This window comes from Fukomys damarensis, unplaced genomic scaffold (genome assembly GCF_012274545.1).
Source record: "Fukomys damarensis isolate Sample0158 unplaced genomic scaffold, DMR_v1.0_HiC HiC_scaffold_39, whole genome shotgun sequence".
Taxonomy (NCBI): domain Eukaryota; kingdom Metazoa; phylum Chordata; class Mammalia; order Rodentia; family Bathyergidae; genus Fukomys; species Fukomys damarensis.
Window position 1 is genome coordinate 49401950 of NW_022900951.1, and position 19428 is coordinate 49421377.

General features: G+C 38.6%; 1 protein-coding gene across 4 annotated transcripts in view; it reads right to left on the bottom strand.

The window, feature by feature from the left end:
- The window catches only part of Arhgef9 (Cdc42 guanine nucleotide exchange factor 9), a 209908-nt gene that overhangs the window by 21338 nt on the left and 169142 nt on the right, over positions 1-19428 (bottom strand). For all 4 annotated transcript variants that reach the window (XM_033760160.1, XM_010632213.3, XM_019208685.2 and 1 more), the window contains exons 5-6: positions 18518-18750; positions 9263-9392 (exon numbers count right to left, since the gene is read on the bottom strand). In XM_033760160.1, coding sequence (XP_033616051.1) covers positions 9263-9392; positions 18518-18750 — 363 coding nt within the window. The remainder of the gene's footprint in view (positions 1-9262; positions 9393-18517; positions 18751-19428) is intronic.

A 19428-nucleotide genomic window follows, 5' to 3' on the forward strand; every position in this document is an offset into this window, starting at 1 on the left:
TTTTTTTTTTTTTTTTTTTTTTTTTTTTTGGTACTAGGGATAGAACTCGGGTCCTTGCACTTACAAAGCAGGCGGTGGAACCACTGGGCTAAATCCCCGGCCCAGGTCAGATTTTCTTTAAAAAAGCATCAACACACTTGACTCTTAGGTAATTCAATTCTATATTATTTTTAAGTCCTCCCTCCTTGTTTATGAAAACTCTGAAAAGTTACAGGTATGCTGGGAGTATCTGTCAGATGCCAATTCAGACTCAGTCCTTGTTTTAAAGGAGAGTACATCTAAGTGGAAGAGATGAACACAGATGTGCTCAGAAATCATGGAATACAAACCACACCAAAGCCAAAGACACAGGGATGAGTATTCTAGGGCCTATGCAGAAAGGACAGTGGCCACAGATGCCAAATTAATCTTACTTTAACACCTATATAGGTCAGACTTTGTGCTAGATACTTTTACTCTACCGCATCTGGGCCTCACAATAGCCTTGTGAGGTAAATATTCTTGCTCCCTTTATAGTTTCAAGTACAAAGAGGTCAATTGATAAGCCAACATCACTCATCTAATCAGCTGCAGATCCTCAACCCAACTCTAGTCTCTGCAGTTCCAAAGTGTGCACTCAACTCCTTATCTTACATTATGTCATCTCTAGTCCAAAAAGTCAATGTAAAGCTTTCCTATTTCCGGGTTTCAGCTTTTCCTGTTGTTAAATGAGGCATATGAGAAAGATCATTTAGTGTTTTCAGCTCTGATATTCTAACACAAAGATGTCAGCCTTACAGACAAAAGACTCAAGGCAAAATGCCCTCTACCTTCCCAGAAATAATCAGAGGAAAGCAGTCCATGCAGGGTACTATGCCAAATAAAAGGGCATCTGGAAATAGTGTTCTTGAGTACACCATTTTTCTACTCTAAAGGTGATGAAAAAAGGGGGAAGCTCAGTAGAATTATATTCCAATAATAGAACTTGAAAGAATTTCAGAAATAATGTTTCAACTCTAGGCTCCATACTTAGCCTCAAGATTATACAAAATCTAGGTGAATAACCATTATGGAGGGGCTCACATACTAGCACAGAACCTCTGGAGCTCTAGGGCTGGGACAGAATTGCCATTAGGGTCAGGGACTTGTGCAGGGCTTTACTGATGGGGGGATGTAAAGCTAAGTGGTACCAGGCCACCACACCCGACCTGATGCAGGTGAGGAAGATGTATCACTTTGAATATGTATGAATTGAAAGAAAGCAATAAAAGGAGACCAATGATATAAAAAGATGGCAAGGATAACTTTTTTAAAAGGTACCACTTGCTAAAGTGAGGATTACTGAGTATGCTTTAGCCCCACTGTACCACCCAAGTAAGTACTCATCCTATCTAACTCCAAACAAAAATGTCTTGCCAGGCGTGGTGGCGCCAGCCTGTAATCCCCGTAACTCAGGAGGCTGAGTCAGGAGGATCACTGTGAGTTCAAGACCAGCCTGGGCTACACTGTGAGTTCCAGGTCAGTCTCAACTACACAGTGAGACCCTGTCTCAAAAAAAAAAAAGAAAAAAACACAAAAAACAAAAATGTCTTGAAAAAAATACAACACTATGCTCACAAAGCTGATTGATTTTGGACAACTTAATTATCCTTATTGTACCTCAATTTTCTTATCTTTAGTAGGGATGATAACATTACTAACTTTGTTTGGCTGTTATGTAAAGTGTTTAAATTAGCATATATAAAGTGGTTAGGAAAGTACACATCACACTGTAAGCTGTATATGTGATTTTTATTATCTTGACTATTACTATGTGCACCAGGTAGTATATACATCCTGTTTTCTACTAATACAACAAACTAATAAGAGATACACAATTATTACACTCAAAGATCAGAAAAATTAGAAGTAATTTATCTAAAGGAGAATCCAAGTCAGACTCTCTCCAAAGCCCATGCTCTTTAACACCAAACTGCATTAGAATGATGGCACTTTTCTGAATGGAAAAACCAATTGTGATGAAATATTTCTGAGGTGAGAATCTGAGTTGAGTTTGGGTTCAGTGCTGCTAGCAACTCATTTTGGGCACTTGGAAAGTAGCTAAAACTCTCTCAACTTGTTTCCTTATTTAGAATGGGGTTCCTGTTTGTATCCATGACCACTAGAGAGCACCAAAGCTGTTTGTGCATGGGAAAGGACACATTTTTCAGAGCTCACTCTTGCCTACTCGGGCTTATTTGTACCACACATCTCTTTTTCTTGTTCTTCAAAATGAAATCCCTTTCTACTACCACTCCTGGGCCTTATTTTCCCTTCCTCCATGATTTTCCTCACACTGTTCCCTTTCCTAGGAATGTCCCTGTCCCGATTAGATGACCAAGACAATATCTCAATCTCAATATCCCCAATACCTACCACAGACCCTGGCAAAAAGGAGAGACTCAAAACTATGCAGTTGCACTGAGATTCCACCTCACCCCACAAAGAATGGCTGCTATCAAGAAATCACACAATAACAAATGTTGGCGGGGTTGTGGGGAGAAAGGAACCCTTCTCCATTGTTGGTGGGAGTGCAGACTAGTGCAACCACTATAGAAATCAATATGGAGATACCTCAAAGAGCTTGGACTGGAGGTTCCATTTGACCCAGCCATCCCTCTGCTGGGTATCTTTCCAAAAGAACTAAAAGAATCATATCACAGAGAAGTATGTGCACCCATGTTTATAGCGGCACAGTTTGTAATAGCTAAATCTTGGAAACAACCTATTTGCCCATCCGTTGGAAACTGGATAAAGAAGTTGTGGTTTTTCTATAAAATGGAATATTACTCAGCCATAAAGAGCGAGAGAATAGATTCATTCATAGGAAAATGGATACATATTGAAGATATACTCCTAAGTGAAATAAATAAGTCACACATGTGTAAATACCAAATAGTTTCCCTGGTGTGAATATTCTGCAACAATGCATAAGATTCTAATAAGATTGCTGACAGTTAGAAATTTGAAGAAAGGAGCTAAAGGTGTAGGGAAGGTGTGATGCGTAGGGGAAGAACAAAAAGGGAAAAGAAAAAAATGTAAGAGAATGAAAAGATGAAAATAAAGTGTTTGTAGATGGGGAGGGGAGAAGGGGGTGAAGGGAGGGCAGAGGTAAGGGGAAAAAATGAGAATCAAGACTTGCCATGTAGAGGTACATTATCCCAACAATGAATGTAACTGTACTGTATCCCTATAATGTACCAATAAACTCAATAAAATTAAAAAAAAAACTGTGCAGTTGCTCCCATCTACAATGAAAACTGAAGAAATATAGACATAATTTGTTTCCATTACTTCCCTAACACTCATCTGCCCTGACTCTACATTCCATTTATGCAACTCTGGCCACACTAGTCTCCTTGAGTACACACTCCCATACTTTAGGGCTTTTGTATATTTTCTTCCCTCTGACTAAAATGCTCTGCCTCACTAGAATCACATGATTTATTCCTTCACTTCTTTTCTCAAAAGTCAACTCCTCAGGAATTACATTAGTATAGTCTGTTACTCTCTATTTTTTTATAGCCCTCTTTACTACCAGAACATATATATTAATTTCTTAACTCTGTTTCTCACTAGAATATACATTTAAAAATGGAAGGAACTTTTTTATGTTCACCGACACACTTCCAGAACCTATAATGAAGTCCAACAGAGTAGGTGCTTCGAATAGTTTGGATCTAAAATGTCCTAAAAATTTTCATGTGTGTGTGGAAGGCGACTGGATCATGGGGGTGCGACAGTCATCAGTAGATTCAGCCAGTGATATGTACATTACCTAAATATGTTATTAGAGGTGAGGCCTGTTAAGAGGTGTGTCACAGAAGGTATGATCTGGGAGGGTATACAGCATTCTTGTCCCCAGAGTTTCCCTTCTGCTTTCTAGACATCATGGGTTGAGTACCTTTTCCTCTGCCATTCTCTTCCGCCATTCTGTTCTTGCCTTGGAGTCAGCCAAGCATGGACTAAAACAGTGAGCCAAAAAAGATCTCTCCTGCTTTATGTTGTGAGGGTTGAGTATTTTTGTCCCTGAGATGAGAAAATGACTGCTCAATAAATGTCTAATTAATACATGAGTCAATGGATATTGAATAAATAGTAGTCACTAAAAACTATACATATCTTTTAATTTTTATATATTTATTTTCTGAGACAGGGTCTCACTATGTAGTTGAGACTGACCTGGAACTCACTATGTAGCCCAGGCTGGTCTTGAACTCACAGCGATCCTCCTGCCTCAGCCTCCCGAGTGCTGGGATTACAGGTATGCGCCACCACGCCCGGCTAATCTTTATTTTAAAACCATTGTGCAGCACTTTCTTGCCAGCTCAGTCATCTTCCTTCTCTAATGATACAGTGTTAGAAAAGAGGCTTTACCCCATTATGATTAATTCTAATTCACCACACTCTGTCCTACTTTACTCCATTCTAATTACATGCTGATTGATGTGGAGCTATGGCTCAAGCAGATCCAGTGAAAGGACAAGGGAAATATCATTTTTTAAAAAATCCACTTTATCTCCCATGTTGTAGAGAAATGACAAATCCATCCAGCCTCCTGGTCCCAAGAGTATGTTTTATTGCATCACTTTAGCTTTTAAAAAGATGTTTTACTGCCTCTATCCTGTAGGCTTTTTGTGTTTACTAAGTTCTTTTGATTCAATCATCCAATGGAAAACTGGAAAAGACCCTTAAGTATCACATAACTAGACTAGGAAGGAGAAAATTATAACCATACACAATGAACATCTTCAACATGAGCTATACACTTGGGTGACTGCCAAAAGTCTCCAGGGAAAAACGGTTAAAAAGACTGTCAGTGATACTTTCCCTTTATTTTCCTTTCCTTTCTTTTCCTTCCCTTCCCTTATCTTTCAAGTTGATTTGATGAGTGTGAAATGTAGCAAGATGATAGCTCAATCAAATTTCAGCATGAGAGAAATTAATAATGGAAACTTTCTATAAACTGTAGTTGCTGGGAAGAAGGTTCTTCTCCCTGCTCCTTTCCTAATCCCCTATAATGTTGTATTAGTGGGATGGCAATGCTCTAATTCATTTGTTCATTTTTCAGGAGTCCTGGGGTGTAGGGCAAAGGGGCGGTTATCTCAAGTATTCTCGTACATAAGATGACAGGAGGCAGGGAGAGTAACTAAAGTTGGGCAAAGAGAAGTAGAAAGTTCATGATGAAAGGCTAGGGAAAAGAGACAGGCTTTGATGTAACACAAGGTTTCTTGCTTTCCAGTTAGATGATCTGATTTATTGAGTAGGAATCAACTACCCAATTGTCAACATCCCTTCAATTTCTTCTTAAAGGGAGATTAAACACTAAAGATTTCTCCTATGACCCCAGTTTTTCATTTTACAAGTGAAATTGAAATTACTGTGTGGATGTTTTGACAACCATCTCTTTTGTTCAAACATCTGGGAGGCAAGGGGGTGGCAGAGGCAGCAAAGTATTGCTTCTGATTGATTTGTAAAGTTTGTCCACAGCAACTCTCATCAATCTGCTTGTGCTCTCATGCTCTTTCTCCCTCCACCCTCTCTCTCCTTTCTTTCTTCCTTCCCTACCTCCCTCCTTCCCTCTTCCACTCCACCAACCCTTCCCTTTTTCCCACACTTTCTGTTCAACTTCTTAGACAAATGGAATATACTCAGAACGTATACTAGGAAACTAGTTATATAACCAGGTGAAATAACCAGGTTATTTCACAGATCTCGTGAGTCAACAAGCCATGGAATATCCATGACATAAGGCTTTCTGGTAGAGACTACTTAGCATTGATCCACTTGAATGGGATTTGAATCTCTCCCTCTCTAAGATATTCTCACTGTCTTTACTGCAGAAACAAGTCACCAAAACATCACAAAAACCGTCAACTGTGCTACAAGAAGTAGAAGGTTCAAGAACTATGTGGTACAGCAGTAAAAGGAATGCTATATATGAAATCAAGAGACTGGATTCAAGTTTCAGTTTATTCACCGTAGCCTTGGTCAGGAATAGGCCTCTATCTGCTTCTAGTCTCCTACCATCATTACAAGGTATGAGGGTTAAGATTAACTCTCTCTACTTGACTGGATTGGGAGCTGCCTAGAGAATTAGTAAAGCACACTTTTAGGTGTGTCTGATTGTGTCACGGAGGCATGACCTAAAGTACAATATATGATCCCTCATCCCTTCCTCACCTGCGCCATTCCCTTGCTGTATTTATCAGCCACATAAACTAAGGATCTCTGCTCTGCCATGCCCTTTCTCCATGATGTTTCTGACTTGGAGTTAATGGAGCATGGACTGAATCCCCTGAAACCACAACCCATTAAACTTTTCCTTCTTTAAGTTGTTGGTGCTGAGTATTATGTCTCAGCAATGAGAAAGCTGACTAATACACAAGGCATATGAAGGTGAGTGAGAATGTGTTTACGACTATGTATGTGCACACAACCATAGTCAGGGTTATAGAGGGTGTCCTCTAAGAGTGCTCTTTATTCTGACAGTCTAGAAGTCTTTAAGAGAAGATATGCCAAACATGACAGATACTTTAAAAATCCTGACCTCTGAAATGTACCCGTACAATCTTAAGAGGAAAAACTTCCTAGATGGCAATCCCTCTAGAGCTATCAAGGTCTATAATGACTTCAGAGTCTGAAAAGGGATCCCCAGGGAATTTTTTCTCACTGACTTATTATAGACTTAATGTTTGTGTTCCCCCCCGAAAAATTCATACATTGAACTGTAATCCCTAATGCAAAGTATTTGAAAGTGAGGACTTGGGAGGTCTGCAGCACTACAATAAATAAATTTAGGTTGTTTATAAGCCAACTAATCTATAGTACTGTTATAGCAGCCTGAATGAAAAAAGACATCAATTTAAATGAAGAAGAGCTCCAGTAAACAGGAAAGGTTGTGCAGGCTTGGATGAGATCAGGGTATCAATGAATCGCACTAAGAAACAAAATGTTAGAATTGCCCTTTTGCCTCCTCCAAGAAACATATAGGAAAAGCATGTTGAGATGCTGAGCCTTTAAATCATGATGGAGTGCTATAAGTTTGGTTTTCATGAAGCTACCTGGGTAAACCAGGGGATTTCAAATTATTCTTGTTATCGTATGCCCTCTGCTTAGGGGACTGGAGGCTTGGAGGCCTAGAACATGTGGAAGAATTAGAATATCTTCTAGGCATTGGTAAGCAAGGAGATGTTCCAGGGAATTAGAAGACAACTGCTAAATAAATTCCTTCTGGCTACCTTCTGTTACAGAGAAATCTGCCAGAGGAAAAAAAGGCCAGCTAAGAAACCCACAATTTCAAAGTGCATCAGAGTTGATGAGCTTGCTAGAAATCATGTGGTCCAGTCTTCTGACTCTGATCAGGCAAGAGGATAAAGCAAAGAAGACACAAAGCAGGGATAATCCATGGTTTTCTAGTAAGTCTGATCTACTGATAGCTTTCTCTTATGAGCAAGAAGATCTGTTTATATAGATTCATTCATTTTTCTGCATCTCAGAGAATCACTACTGTTCCACTCTTATATGGGGATACTACCCTTCAAATAGGATCCTAAAATGGAGCATCTGATCACAACTATGGTCTTTTTCCAGCCTCCTTCTCCCTTCTTCTCTCCCTTCTCCCCCAGATACATCCATCTTTTAAAAAATTTATTTTGAGACATTTAGAGAAAAACCACATCTTCTTTATATCTTCTTTATCCAGTTTCCTCAGCCATAAGAATGAGAAATTAGATTCATTAATAGGAAAATGGATAAATATTGAGGGTATACTCCTAAGTGAAATAAATAAGTCACACATGTGTAAATACCAAATAGTTTCTCTGGTGTGAATAAACTGTAATAGTACATAAGATCCTAATGAGATAACTGACAATGTGAAATAGGAAGAAAGGGGCTAACGGTGTAGGGAAAGTGGGAAGGGTAGGGGAAAGATAATAAGGGAAAGAAAAAAATAGGAGAAAATGAAAAAATGGAAATAAAGTGTTTGTAAACGGGGAGGGGCGAGGGGGTGAAGGGAGGGCAGGGACAAAGGGAAAAAATGAGAACCAAGACCTGTCATGTAAAGGAACAGGATCCCAGTAATGAATGTAACTGTACTGTATACCTAAAATCTACCAATAAACTCAAAAAGATTTTATTTTGTGACAAAGTCACACTAATTTTCTAACTTGTTCAAGCTGAGCTCAAACTTGGAGTCCTCCTACTATGTCTTAATCACATAAAGTTCAATTGAGTGGAGGCCAGTGCAGTGAGGAATTGGCTGTCTCTACATTCATTGTGATCACAAAGTATAAGATTGCTGCCCACTTCCTAGCAGCATGTCCAGCTTCTTCCATCTTGGTTATATTAGCCTGTGGACTAATATTTACAGAAGTTGGGACTGCAAGATAAATTTGAAATGCCATTACTCCATCATTCACGTGATGAGTATCTAAGAAAGAAGGCTTGAGTGACTTCAGCCACATGCTTTCTAAGTTCAGAGAAGTCATGAATGTGTATAATGGAATAGAGTGTTGTCAGGGATTACAGTGGCAGCTTGGTTCATGAATTTAATTCTTTCCATGACTCTCTTTGCAAAATGAATTGGACGAGAATCAAATCAAATTTCCCCATAAGGTCAATATTGAACCTAACCACTGAGTTTGCTTCAGTTCTCATCCAATTCAGTTTTCAACTAGAATTGTGGAAAAAATTAAGTTTGTGAACTAAGGTACCACTGTACTTTTAGAAGATTACACTTCAAATAGAATGGGGTCTGTGGATTTGGCTGGGATAACAGTCACGACCTATAGTACTCATGATTGGATAGACCTAGTAGATGTGTGGGAATGAGGTGATTTTACCAATGGGAAAATTATATTGGCTATCCTACATAATTAAATACAAGAGAACCAACCCCAGAGTATGTTTTCAAGTGTATATACTACTTCTTACCCAAGTGTGCATATTGTCATAAATCCAGTACTTCCAAGAGATTTGAAAGATAACCGAATCAACTAAATTGTTTCCTAACAACACCAAAAGAGATGAATCTTTCCTTTCCTAATGAATTATTGCCACAAAATTTTCTCTGATATTCCTAGGAAGCTATTAAGTACACAATATCTGTCAGGAAGCTTTGTCTCATACCTAATTTAAATCTTTCTACAATTATAATGCTTCTTTGTCTATGCTTGGTTAATACAAAAAACTTTTACCAGGCTGTCTGGACTTTCAGCATCCCTGTTCATAAGCATCCTACCTCCCAGTCTAGAACAGAGGCCTGCCACTGGGCAATCTTGTCAATATTCTCCAAACGTCGCTTGCGTTCGTTGATCTGTTGAGTCACATTTCTCATGACAGCCAAAGCAGCTGCCACATATCTGTAGTCACTGTGAAGACATAAGAGTGCAAGATGGATGAACCAAAGTGCCCAGGAACTACTATGCTGGATTCTAATCCTAACATCCACTTTCGTCTTCCTACTTAGTAAGAGTACTGATTTCAGAGGGGAATATATGCCACCTAGAGTAGACTGCATTTCCTATCTTTCATTTCAGCAGGGACGAGTACGTGACTAAATTCTGTCCACTGATATATAAATATAAACAGAGATACTGGGAAGGGGCTTCAGAGAAATCTCTTTTAAAGATGAAAGAACACATTTCTGTAGTCCTTACTCAATTTTGGTGCTTGAAATGTGGATAGATACCTGAAGATAGTAGCCATCTTGGACCAAAGACACAAGGTCCATACTCTAGGGGTAGATAGCCTGAGTCTTTAATGACCATGGAACCACCATACCTAAACCACAGACCTTCTATGTTCAGACTTTTCCTCATGAGAAATACACTCCTTTATTTTTACACCATTATATATTATGACCTATTTGATAAAACTGAGCAAGGACTTCACACCAGAAATAACATAGACAATGTGATCATCTCTTCTACATCTATATCTAGGGAGAGCTTTCCCAAAGTCATTGTGGAATAAGAACACCACTTTTGCTTCTGAACAATACTGAGATGGGATGCAGCATAGTGGTTATGAACATAGAATCTGAAGCCAGAATATGAGTTCAAATCCATGTTTTATCACTGATTAGTGTGGTGTGGACTTTGGCAAGTTTTGCTCATCCCCCACCTTGATTCAATTTTCTTTATACACAATGAAGTACTACTCTGCCATACAGAAGGGTAAATTTAAGTCATTTTGGGGAAAAGAATGTACTTTAAGACCATAATATTAAGTCAAAGAAGTCAGATATGTCAGTTTAATTATTATGTGGTTTCTCTTATATGAGAGATGAAAAATACAAATATATTAAAGAGCAAAATAAAAGACAGACAATTGGAAACAGGGAGATTGCAAAATGGAAAGGGACTAAGAGATGGAGGAAGAGGAATTGGTGGGGAGAGGAAGGAGTTGAAAAAAGAATTATGATGTGTTATGTGCATGTACCAATTTTTTCCTACAATGAATGTGATCATTATGTACTGCAGAAACAAAAAGTAAAAATCACTTTAAAATTTTTCTCATTTGTAAAGTGGGGAGAACTTTATGGTAGTCTTTATTGAGGAGTTTAATAAGATGAATATAATCATTATGTAAACTGTTTTCCTCTTGGTTCATCAAAAGTGTTATAAGTATTATTATTACAAATCAAAAATTTCTGTAGTAGAGACATCACATGGGATGCCTTCTCAAACGTAGCCCCAGAAGTACAACTTTCCATCTAGATTCTTGAGACACCATACAACCATATGCTCAGGGTTACATCCTGCTCAGTTTTTTTCTGTTTGTCTGAGCTTATCTCCATCCAAATGCCTCCCCAGTGAAAGGCAGACTGAAAGTGATATCTCTAACATTCAATGGAATTACAACACTCAGAGAAGGCAAGAGGGCATGTTATAATTCAGTTTTGATACTTTTCCCTAGAATTAGAAAATCTGTAAATGTCTTTAGGTCATTAACCTGTTCACTCTCCCAGCACCAATTAGAAAAACAAAGGAAGGAAAAGAAACACAACTACTGCCTTTTCCCCCCTAAATATATTGAATTGTCATTGTGGACCAAACATGATCACAAGGAAGGGGGTTCTAACTGCCACAACAGATATTATTATGTAGCATCATTTCTCATTCTTCCATGATTTCAATCTGTGCTCTGCATACTTGCCAGTCCCATGAATTTTATCATCTCCAGAGTCAGGCCACACTTCCTAACCAATTTATTCTGTCTGAACAAAGTTATTAGAATTTTTTTTTGAGACAAGGCCTTCCTATGTAGCCTAGGCTGGCCTCAAACTCATGGTGATTATCCTGCCTCAGCTGCTGCTGGAATTACAGGCATGAACTACTATGCCTGGCCAAAAAGTCTTTATTATGAGCCTTATCAGTTTTTCTTCTGGATCTTACTAGTTTATACTGAGCTTATGACTAATATTTCCTAAGTCTTTTGAAAGCAGGCTGTCTAGAAACTATAGCTCCTTTGACCTATCTCTGAGGTATTGATTTCTTAGTCCAACTGCAAAATTTTACATTTGTCCCTTTAACATTTCACCCTTTTTATAATTACTTGCTCTGCTCTGAGGGTGATCTTTCAGGCTCTATAATGTTGCCAAAGTTTCTCCTCGGCAAGGTTTTATAAGTCTGCCATTTATACCCAGGGCAGGATAATGACAGCAGGGTTAGGTGCTGTGAAGAAGCTGCTGATGTAAATAAGTACTTCTGCTCTTTGGGGCAAGTTTCTTCCTTCCTGGGCCTTTTCTTTTCCTGATTTGAAGATATCCACGCTTTAAACCACTTTCTGAAGTCTACCATAGAGACATACTGTCTAATATAGTAACCAGTAGTCATATTTAATTAAAATTAAATAGGATTAAAATTTTAGACTCTCAGATGCACATTTCTCAGTACTCAACAGCCACATGTGGTAACTACTATATTGGACAACACAATATTTATATCACTGCAGAAAGTTCTATCGGACCGTGTTTACATGAGAATGCACATTATTGATGCCAAGTACCAGCTGACTCCAAGTCAATGCTTTGCCTGACCACAATTACTAGACAGCTATAATGCCACTGTCTTTTGCTATCTCTATTTGCATTTTTCAAGACAAATTCCAAAGGTTTACTGAACCAAATGCCATAGAAAATGGATCAGAATAATACATGAATAAGTCTGAAGAAAAATTTCCCATATATTAACATCAGTATCTATTCAACTGATCAAATATAGAAAGTCCCTATCAATTTCTTTTAATAAAGCTTTAATAGTAACATGATTTTCTGTTTTTAGCTGCCGCTGGTTGATTTAGGCAAAAATTAGACTCTTTTGGGCCGGGGATTTAACTCAGTGGTTCCGGCACCTTCCTCACAGGCACAAGGACCCAAGTTCAATCCCTGGTACAAAAAAAAAAAAAAAAAAAAGAATGATAGAAAGTCCCTATCAATTTCTTTTAATAAAGCTTTAATAGTAACATGATTTTCTGTTTTTAGCTGCCGCTGGTTGATTTAGGCAAAAATTAGACTCTTTTGGGCCGGGGATTTAACTCAGTGGTTCCGGCACCTTCCTCACAGGCACAAGGACCCAAGTTCAATCCCTGGTACAAAAAAAAAAAAAAAAAAAAGAATGAAATATCCTCTTTACCCAAGCACAGTAAATAAAATGGTTTCACACTAACTAAGAAAAGCTCAAGATGTGTCCAATTTAATGGCTAAAGTATGCATGAACAAAATACTCCCCATACTACATCACTAGTGGAAAACGCAGACATTTAAAAGAATTTGGGTATCTTTATGTAAAACCAACTTTAGTGAGGAAACGAGAAAGCTACAGACTATGCTTTTATAAAGTCTGAGGACCTAAGTATAAGAGCCCAAACAATAGTTTAGTATAATTTAGTAAGCGGGGGATTTCCTCCCTCAAAAAAAGTTAATTCTGAAACATATGGTTAAATTTAAAAAGTTAGTGTGTAAACAGCAGTTCCATGGGATGTGGAAAAACAGCACATTAGTTAAGAAAACAGCACATTTCAGAAAAATGGATTGAAGCCTGTACAAAAAGCTATTTAACACTGGGCCGGGGATTTAGCTTAATAGTTCCGCTGCCTGCCTTGAAAGCGCAAGGAATGAGTTCAATCCCCGGTACCAAAAAAAAAAAAAAAAAAGCCATTTAACACTGATAAAAATAACATACTTTGGAAGTTTTTCATAAGTATGGAAGCTATATTTAAAATGTTCGTGGTCATGTTTAAAATGCACACATTTACCTTTACATTCATATCACTTACCAACTTGTTAAAAATAAAACTGCAATATGTTAGGAGAGGTCCATTACAGCAAAACTGATGTATTTCTGCTCTGTCATGCCTCACTAGCTTGCTCAGAAAAGCAAGACACTACAAATTTACCCTCAACAGGTACGACTCACAAGTTGAAGAAACCCTAAAGGCAGATTCTGTCCACTGAGGTAGATTTCTTTTTTGGATTTTTCCCCCCACAATGGGAATGGGGGAGGGCAGGGTTCCTTTCTGGCCAAGTGGCATAGGCAGATGGAGCCCAGGTGTGTAGATGTGCAAGTGGTTGCATCTTGACACAAGTCTACGAGGGGTTTTTCTCTCTTACTTTTGGGAGGAGGTTGAATTTAAAACAAAGAAAACACGAATGGCAGGCGTTTAGAGGGGGGCTACAGGGGCCACAATATTCTGGGTCTGTTTTGTAGGTAACAGACATGAGGATCAGGCTCTGACTGGAATCCTGCCACAGAGGCAAACCCCACATGAGATCGCAAGCATCTCCCCACAGGCGTCTTCCCAAGGGGAATCTGGAACGTGAAACGATTAAGGGCCGGTTTTCTCGAGTTTGGGGTGCTGGGTTACATAATTTGTGCATGGAATTGAGAGTCAGTCATTTAAAGCTCAGTTTCCCCTGGATGGGGTTAATTTTCACATGTTCCTGGGCAGACACCAGAGCAGAAATGATTTTGTATTTTGTATTGTGTCATTTTCTGTGAAACCCTGGGAAGTGATTAATGAGGCAAAGTGCACACAGTGTAAACAACGAGAAGGAGGCTGGAGATAAGGGGAAGGCTGTGACTTCACCTTTGAAGGCTTATTCGCACAGAAGGGAAAGGAAATGCTGGGCAGGCTGAGCCCCAGGGAGGGTACATTCTCTTCCTGAGGCTTAATGGCAAAGATTAAAAAGAACAGAACACTTCAATTTTGTGAAAAACATCAAATAAAAGCTCAAAATCTTATGAGCTTTGAGGCACTCACTGAACTCTTTGTAGCAGGCAGAGAGGAGGTAAGAGCTCTGACCTGGTCTTAAGCAGTGCTGTGCCACCTGTCTCACCAGGGCAGTTGGCGGACTCTCTCACACAAACAACTGACTTGTATTTGTAAAAGAACAGAGACAAACTTATGTCACTCAATGGTTAGGATCGCAGTTTTATCCAACGTCAAGTCTGAAGTGTTCCCAACTCCCTGGGAGAGCTCCCCCCTGTTCTCAGGACAAAGGACACATGAAATGCTGTAGCAGTTGGCTTTACGAAATCAACTCCTGCCTTATCTTTGCTTTGCTTTGCTTTTTTCTTTCCTTTCCTTTTCTTTTTTCTCCTGGAATTTTTTTTATTAATTAATTTTATTAGTACAGGTACACAATGTAATGACATCCATCATTAAAAATTTGCACCTTTACATAATCCATCTCGGTTCTTATTGTTTCCCCAATCCCCTGCCCTCCCTTCAACCCCTCCACCCCTCCCTATCTATAAAGACTATTGTTTGCATTTTTTCTTTTCTCATATTAATTCCATTTCCTTCTTTCTTTCCCCTAACTCTCCCACTTCTCCTTCCCCTTCTCCCCTTTTCTTCCTATTTCACATTATCTATTATACCTTTTAGTCCTTATTTACACTTTCAGTTTCTCACACTAGAAAAACTATTCCTGCTTTTTCATAGTCAGTGTTTAAGTCTTTTACTCTACTCTAGATGTGAGGACATAGTCTATTTCATGGTCAGCAAACTGTTTCTTTTATAGTAACAGAAAATTATGAGTTTTTTAAAAGTGAACTAGAATAATAATTCTTCATTTTGATAAGCTTTACATGATTGTCAGGTGAATTTCTGGGAAGATATTTTGAAAAGGATACAGGACTAAGAAGGTGAAGAGGTGATAATGTAAAAACTCAGATCAGATATGGATTGTTCTGAAATATTTAAAATAACTGTGCTCATTACTGGAACTGCTGCAGATTTCCCTTCCCACCCAGCTAGCTGTGCCTCTTAAAGAGAAGAGGTCATTTGCAGCACTATTATAGAAAGAGAGGGGCGGGTGGGAAGAACTCTCCACACACACTCTGAAGCACACAGAAACCATTCTGGTAAGCAGCCTCTCCTGCAAAGGCTGCCACACCCTAAGTGTGCAGGCAGACAGGGTGGGGCTTCTGACCTGCTCCAGTGTTACATCACACTGTTCAGGACATCGAATGCTACATGGGTTCTTGGGTCTATCGCACCAGCAGTCCATCTCTGACCTCCCTGTGGCTGTATCTGAATCAAGGTAAACTCTGAGAAGAAAGAAAACAGAGGGCCCCAGAGCACCCTCTCTTCCCAACAGCAGCTGCTGCTGCAGCCACAGAGCTAGCAACAATCAGTGTGACTTTCTTTTCTACCTCTCCCCTGTGGACCTGGCCCCGAGGCCTTGTTGCCTGTCTCTCTAGATTAGCAAAGCTACACTGAGGAATTATGTCACTCTTCTATAAACAAAAGGAACACTATTTCCCATTAATTGTATTCCATCTAATCCTCTTCCTCACAGGCCATTCTGACTAATTCCATTTCAGACCTATCTATCTGAACAGGTATCTGACTAAGCCTCCAAGCCGGCATTAACCTCTAGATGCTGTCAAATCCAAGAAACTATTAACATGTATGGCAGGAGTTGTTATCTTAACACAGCTTCCTGTGACCTGAAAAATGATTTGGCTGTATGTTGGGGGTGGTACTAGGCCCAGCAGATCATTGTAAAGGAGGACAAAGATGGATACAGCATGCCACTGCCTTAGTTATGCTTTTCTGTATTCCACAGCTCAGGGGATGAAAGGAGGAAAATCAAGGACTCAAGAGGTCTTTGAGGCAGTCATAAATTAAAAGAGCACAGAAATGACAAATTCTCGGCAGCTATCTTGCCTGCTCCTACTAAATCCAACAAAGCCCTGAGGTTCTTTTGATGTAAACAGATGCTTAAAAAATGGTCTTTCTGGGAATCTTAAGATCAATTATGCAATATATAGTTTACTCAGTGAATATTATCTGTCAAGTATGACCATTAGAGCCTCTTCCTGGTTTCCATGGAATATAAGTAGGTCAGTAAGAAAGTGATTTTTAAAAAATTGAGAATTATTATATTCAGGTTTTAAAACTACTAGCCTAAAGACAGTTCCAATGACATGCCAGTATGATAGTCACTATTTGTACTCATGAAGCACCACTCAGAACATTTATGGAAGTCATTTAGATTCATGACATAATAAGGTGCCAGAACTCAAAGAATGGTAGGTATAATCACTCACAAACTTCTCTGGGCACAAAAATTACTTACAGAACTATTTTAAAAGCTATATTATCATATTATTGCTTATGTTTTATTACCATACTTCATCATAGATTTACTGTGTCATTTTTCCCTTCAGGGCCTACATTTTTTAGCTATATGATAAGGAAATTAACTGAAAAAAATAGCTTTTCTATTCTAGTTAGCATACACATTTTCTACTTTTAATTTTCAAATATCTTAATTTTAGTGAGGGTTCTTCAAATATTCTTCCAGCCTTCATATGAAAACACATCACAAAAGTCATTGGTTGAACCTCCAGTATCACAAAAAAAACATATATCCATAGAAAATGTATAATGCAGTTCTGGCAATGAACTACACTAAGTCTGTTCAAGTGGGATTTAGTAGTCTTCTAATTTCATATCTAATCACACACACTGATCCCTGGCTTGTAAACTGCCTCAGAGAAGAGGGAAACAGAGCTCTCCTTTGCAAAGTTCTGTTACACGAGCCTCCCTCACAGCCAGCAGATCTATCACCGACCTTGTTAATTTTATAAAAAAAGTTCATTGACAACACATTTGGGTTAAAATATGAAATTTTCCACTGAAATACATGACTCATAATTTACAAACGAAGCAACATCAACTCCAAAATGAATCAAGGTATTGGCCTAGAAGCTTGACACACATGAAAATATCTGGCCCATAACCATTACTTTAGCACTTGGATTTGGAAGTCAGCCCCAAGTAAACCTGGCAATAGAGCCTAATAAAACCAGGAAGCAGAGCTATTAAGAGGGAGAGGAAGAAAGCTGAAAGAAACTGAACAAAGGCCTTCTTTTTCTTGAGTGCTTAATCTAAGAGAGAAGGCTACAAGCTGGGCCAACAAAATCTCAGGTCAGGGATTTAAAAGCAGTTAAAAGCAGCCTAGACACAGGCTAGGGCTCTAAGTCATTATGTGAAAGAGTGGAGATGGTTGTTGTTGGCCATCGGCATTATTCAGGATTACTCTCAGCATGTACCTTACTGGTAGGAGGTGAGGAGTATCTTTTCCATTCAGAGAGAGATAATATGCTTGGACCTTGTTGCATTGATTTTACTGAAACTACTTAAAAAGTTAAAAAAAAAAACTTCAGGGGAAGTCTCAAGTTTATTTTTCCCCAGGCATACTCTGGATCTACGGAAAATGTACAATTGGGGTGAAGCAGAGAGGGTGAAAAGGTTAAAGGAGACCAGGGAGACTCCTTGCAGGAGTCTAGGGTCAGTATAAATTGAGAAGGCTGTTTGTTACCAAAGCATTTGAATCTTACAAGTAGAGTGGAATATACAGTTAAACACATATTATTACGGTTGATTCATAAGACTAAGTTCAGGACTAAGGAACAAGCCATACAGAGTCCACCAAAACAATACATACACACTTCAGCAGTTTGCTGTACTGGAAGGTAATGAACATCACTTTGAGAACCTCTTGTATTTGTAGAGGCCAAAGATAAGGTATTAATCTCATGATGTCTCAATAAATTTATATAAGGTTTTCTTTTCCTGATGTATATATATTTTTGGTGGATGCAATATATAAACTGCACTCTCTGAAGGTAGGGAATGAGTTGTACAATATGATGATGCGTAGAGACTTTGTGCATATACTGATTATAACTTTACATGCAACTCTCAAAGGCATTTCTTCACTTTATACATAACAGTCTTGTAAAGTAAAAAAAGAATACATCATTCTATTTTGCAGATAATGTGATAGATGATCAAAAATGGCAAAAAGAAATACATTCTTTTCTTTTTTCAGGGGGAACCAGAGAATAGAACTCAGGACCTTGTGCTTGCCAGGCAGGCTCAGTGCCGCTGAGCTACATCCCTGGCCCAAGAAATAAATTCTTAATCAGAACCAACATGAAAAAGAAACTCACTGTTGCCTCCCTTAAGATCTTACCTGTGGTCTTGGGCTGTGTACTTGAGGAGCTCAGCCAACTGTAAGGGATATTTGCAGATCTTCTGCACTGGAGTCAGAAGGAAGCCATCAATTGCAATGTCAATCATCTGCTGCAAGAGACGACAGGCCTCAAAGAAGTGCTGGTAGCGGCTGTCCTTCATCAGTTTGGAAAGCTCCATGCAGGCATCCAGGTGGTTGTTACAATACTCAGAGTATATCCAGAATCCATCTTGCTGTGGAAAGATAAAAATAATGAAAGAAAAAGGCTACTAAAAGCCCTCAAAGAAGTACTGAATAATAGAAAGACAGGAACAGTGATGTAGCTCATCGGCACAGTGTCTGTCTGGCAAATGCAAAGTCCTACGTTTGATCCTTGCTACCAAGGGAAAAAAAATAGAACCCATTCTTGGGCAGCAATACTAAAATAACTCCAATTATTCTTAAATTGATTCACTCAATAATAAAGATTTCCAGTGAAATTATTTGCCAACTGGAGAAACTAATTGGAAAGTTCATTTACCACAAAAAATGAATAAGTAGGAACATTAAAGAAATTCTGAAACAGAAGGGTAATGAGGTAATATGACATTAGTAACAATAATAAAGCAGAGCATGGCAAATAAAACTGGTACTGTGACACAAAGAGATCAGAGATTTTTTTCCTTCTGGCAAAAACAGATTAGATTGTTTTAGTATACCCTGTCATTAACAGCTAGAAAAGCTGAAAAAATATAATATGTCTGAAGAAATCATCATCCAGAGCTTTAAGCAAGAGGTAAGGTAGTCAAGATATGTGCAACAGATAAAATACATGTGTATGTATGTATGTATGTATGTGAGTGTGTGTGTGTGTGTGTGTGTGTGTGTGTGTGTATATATATATATATATATATATATATATATATATATAT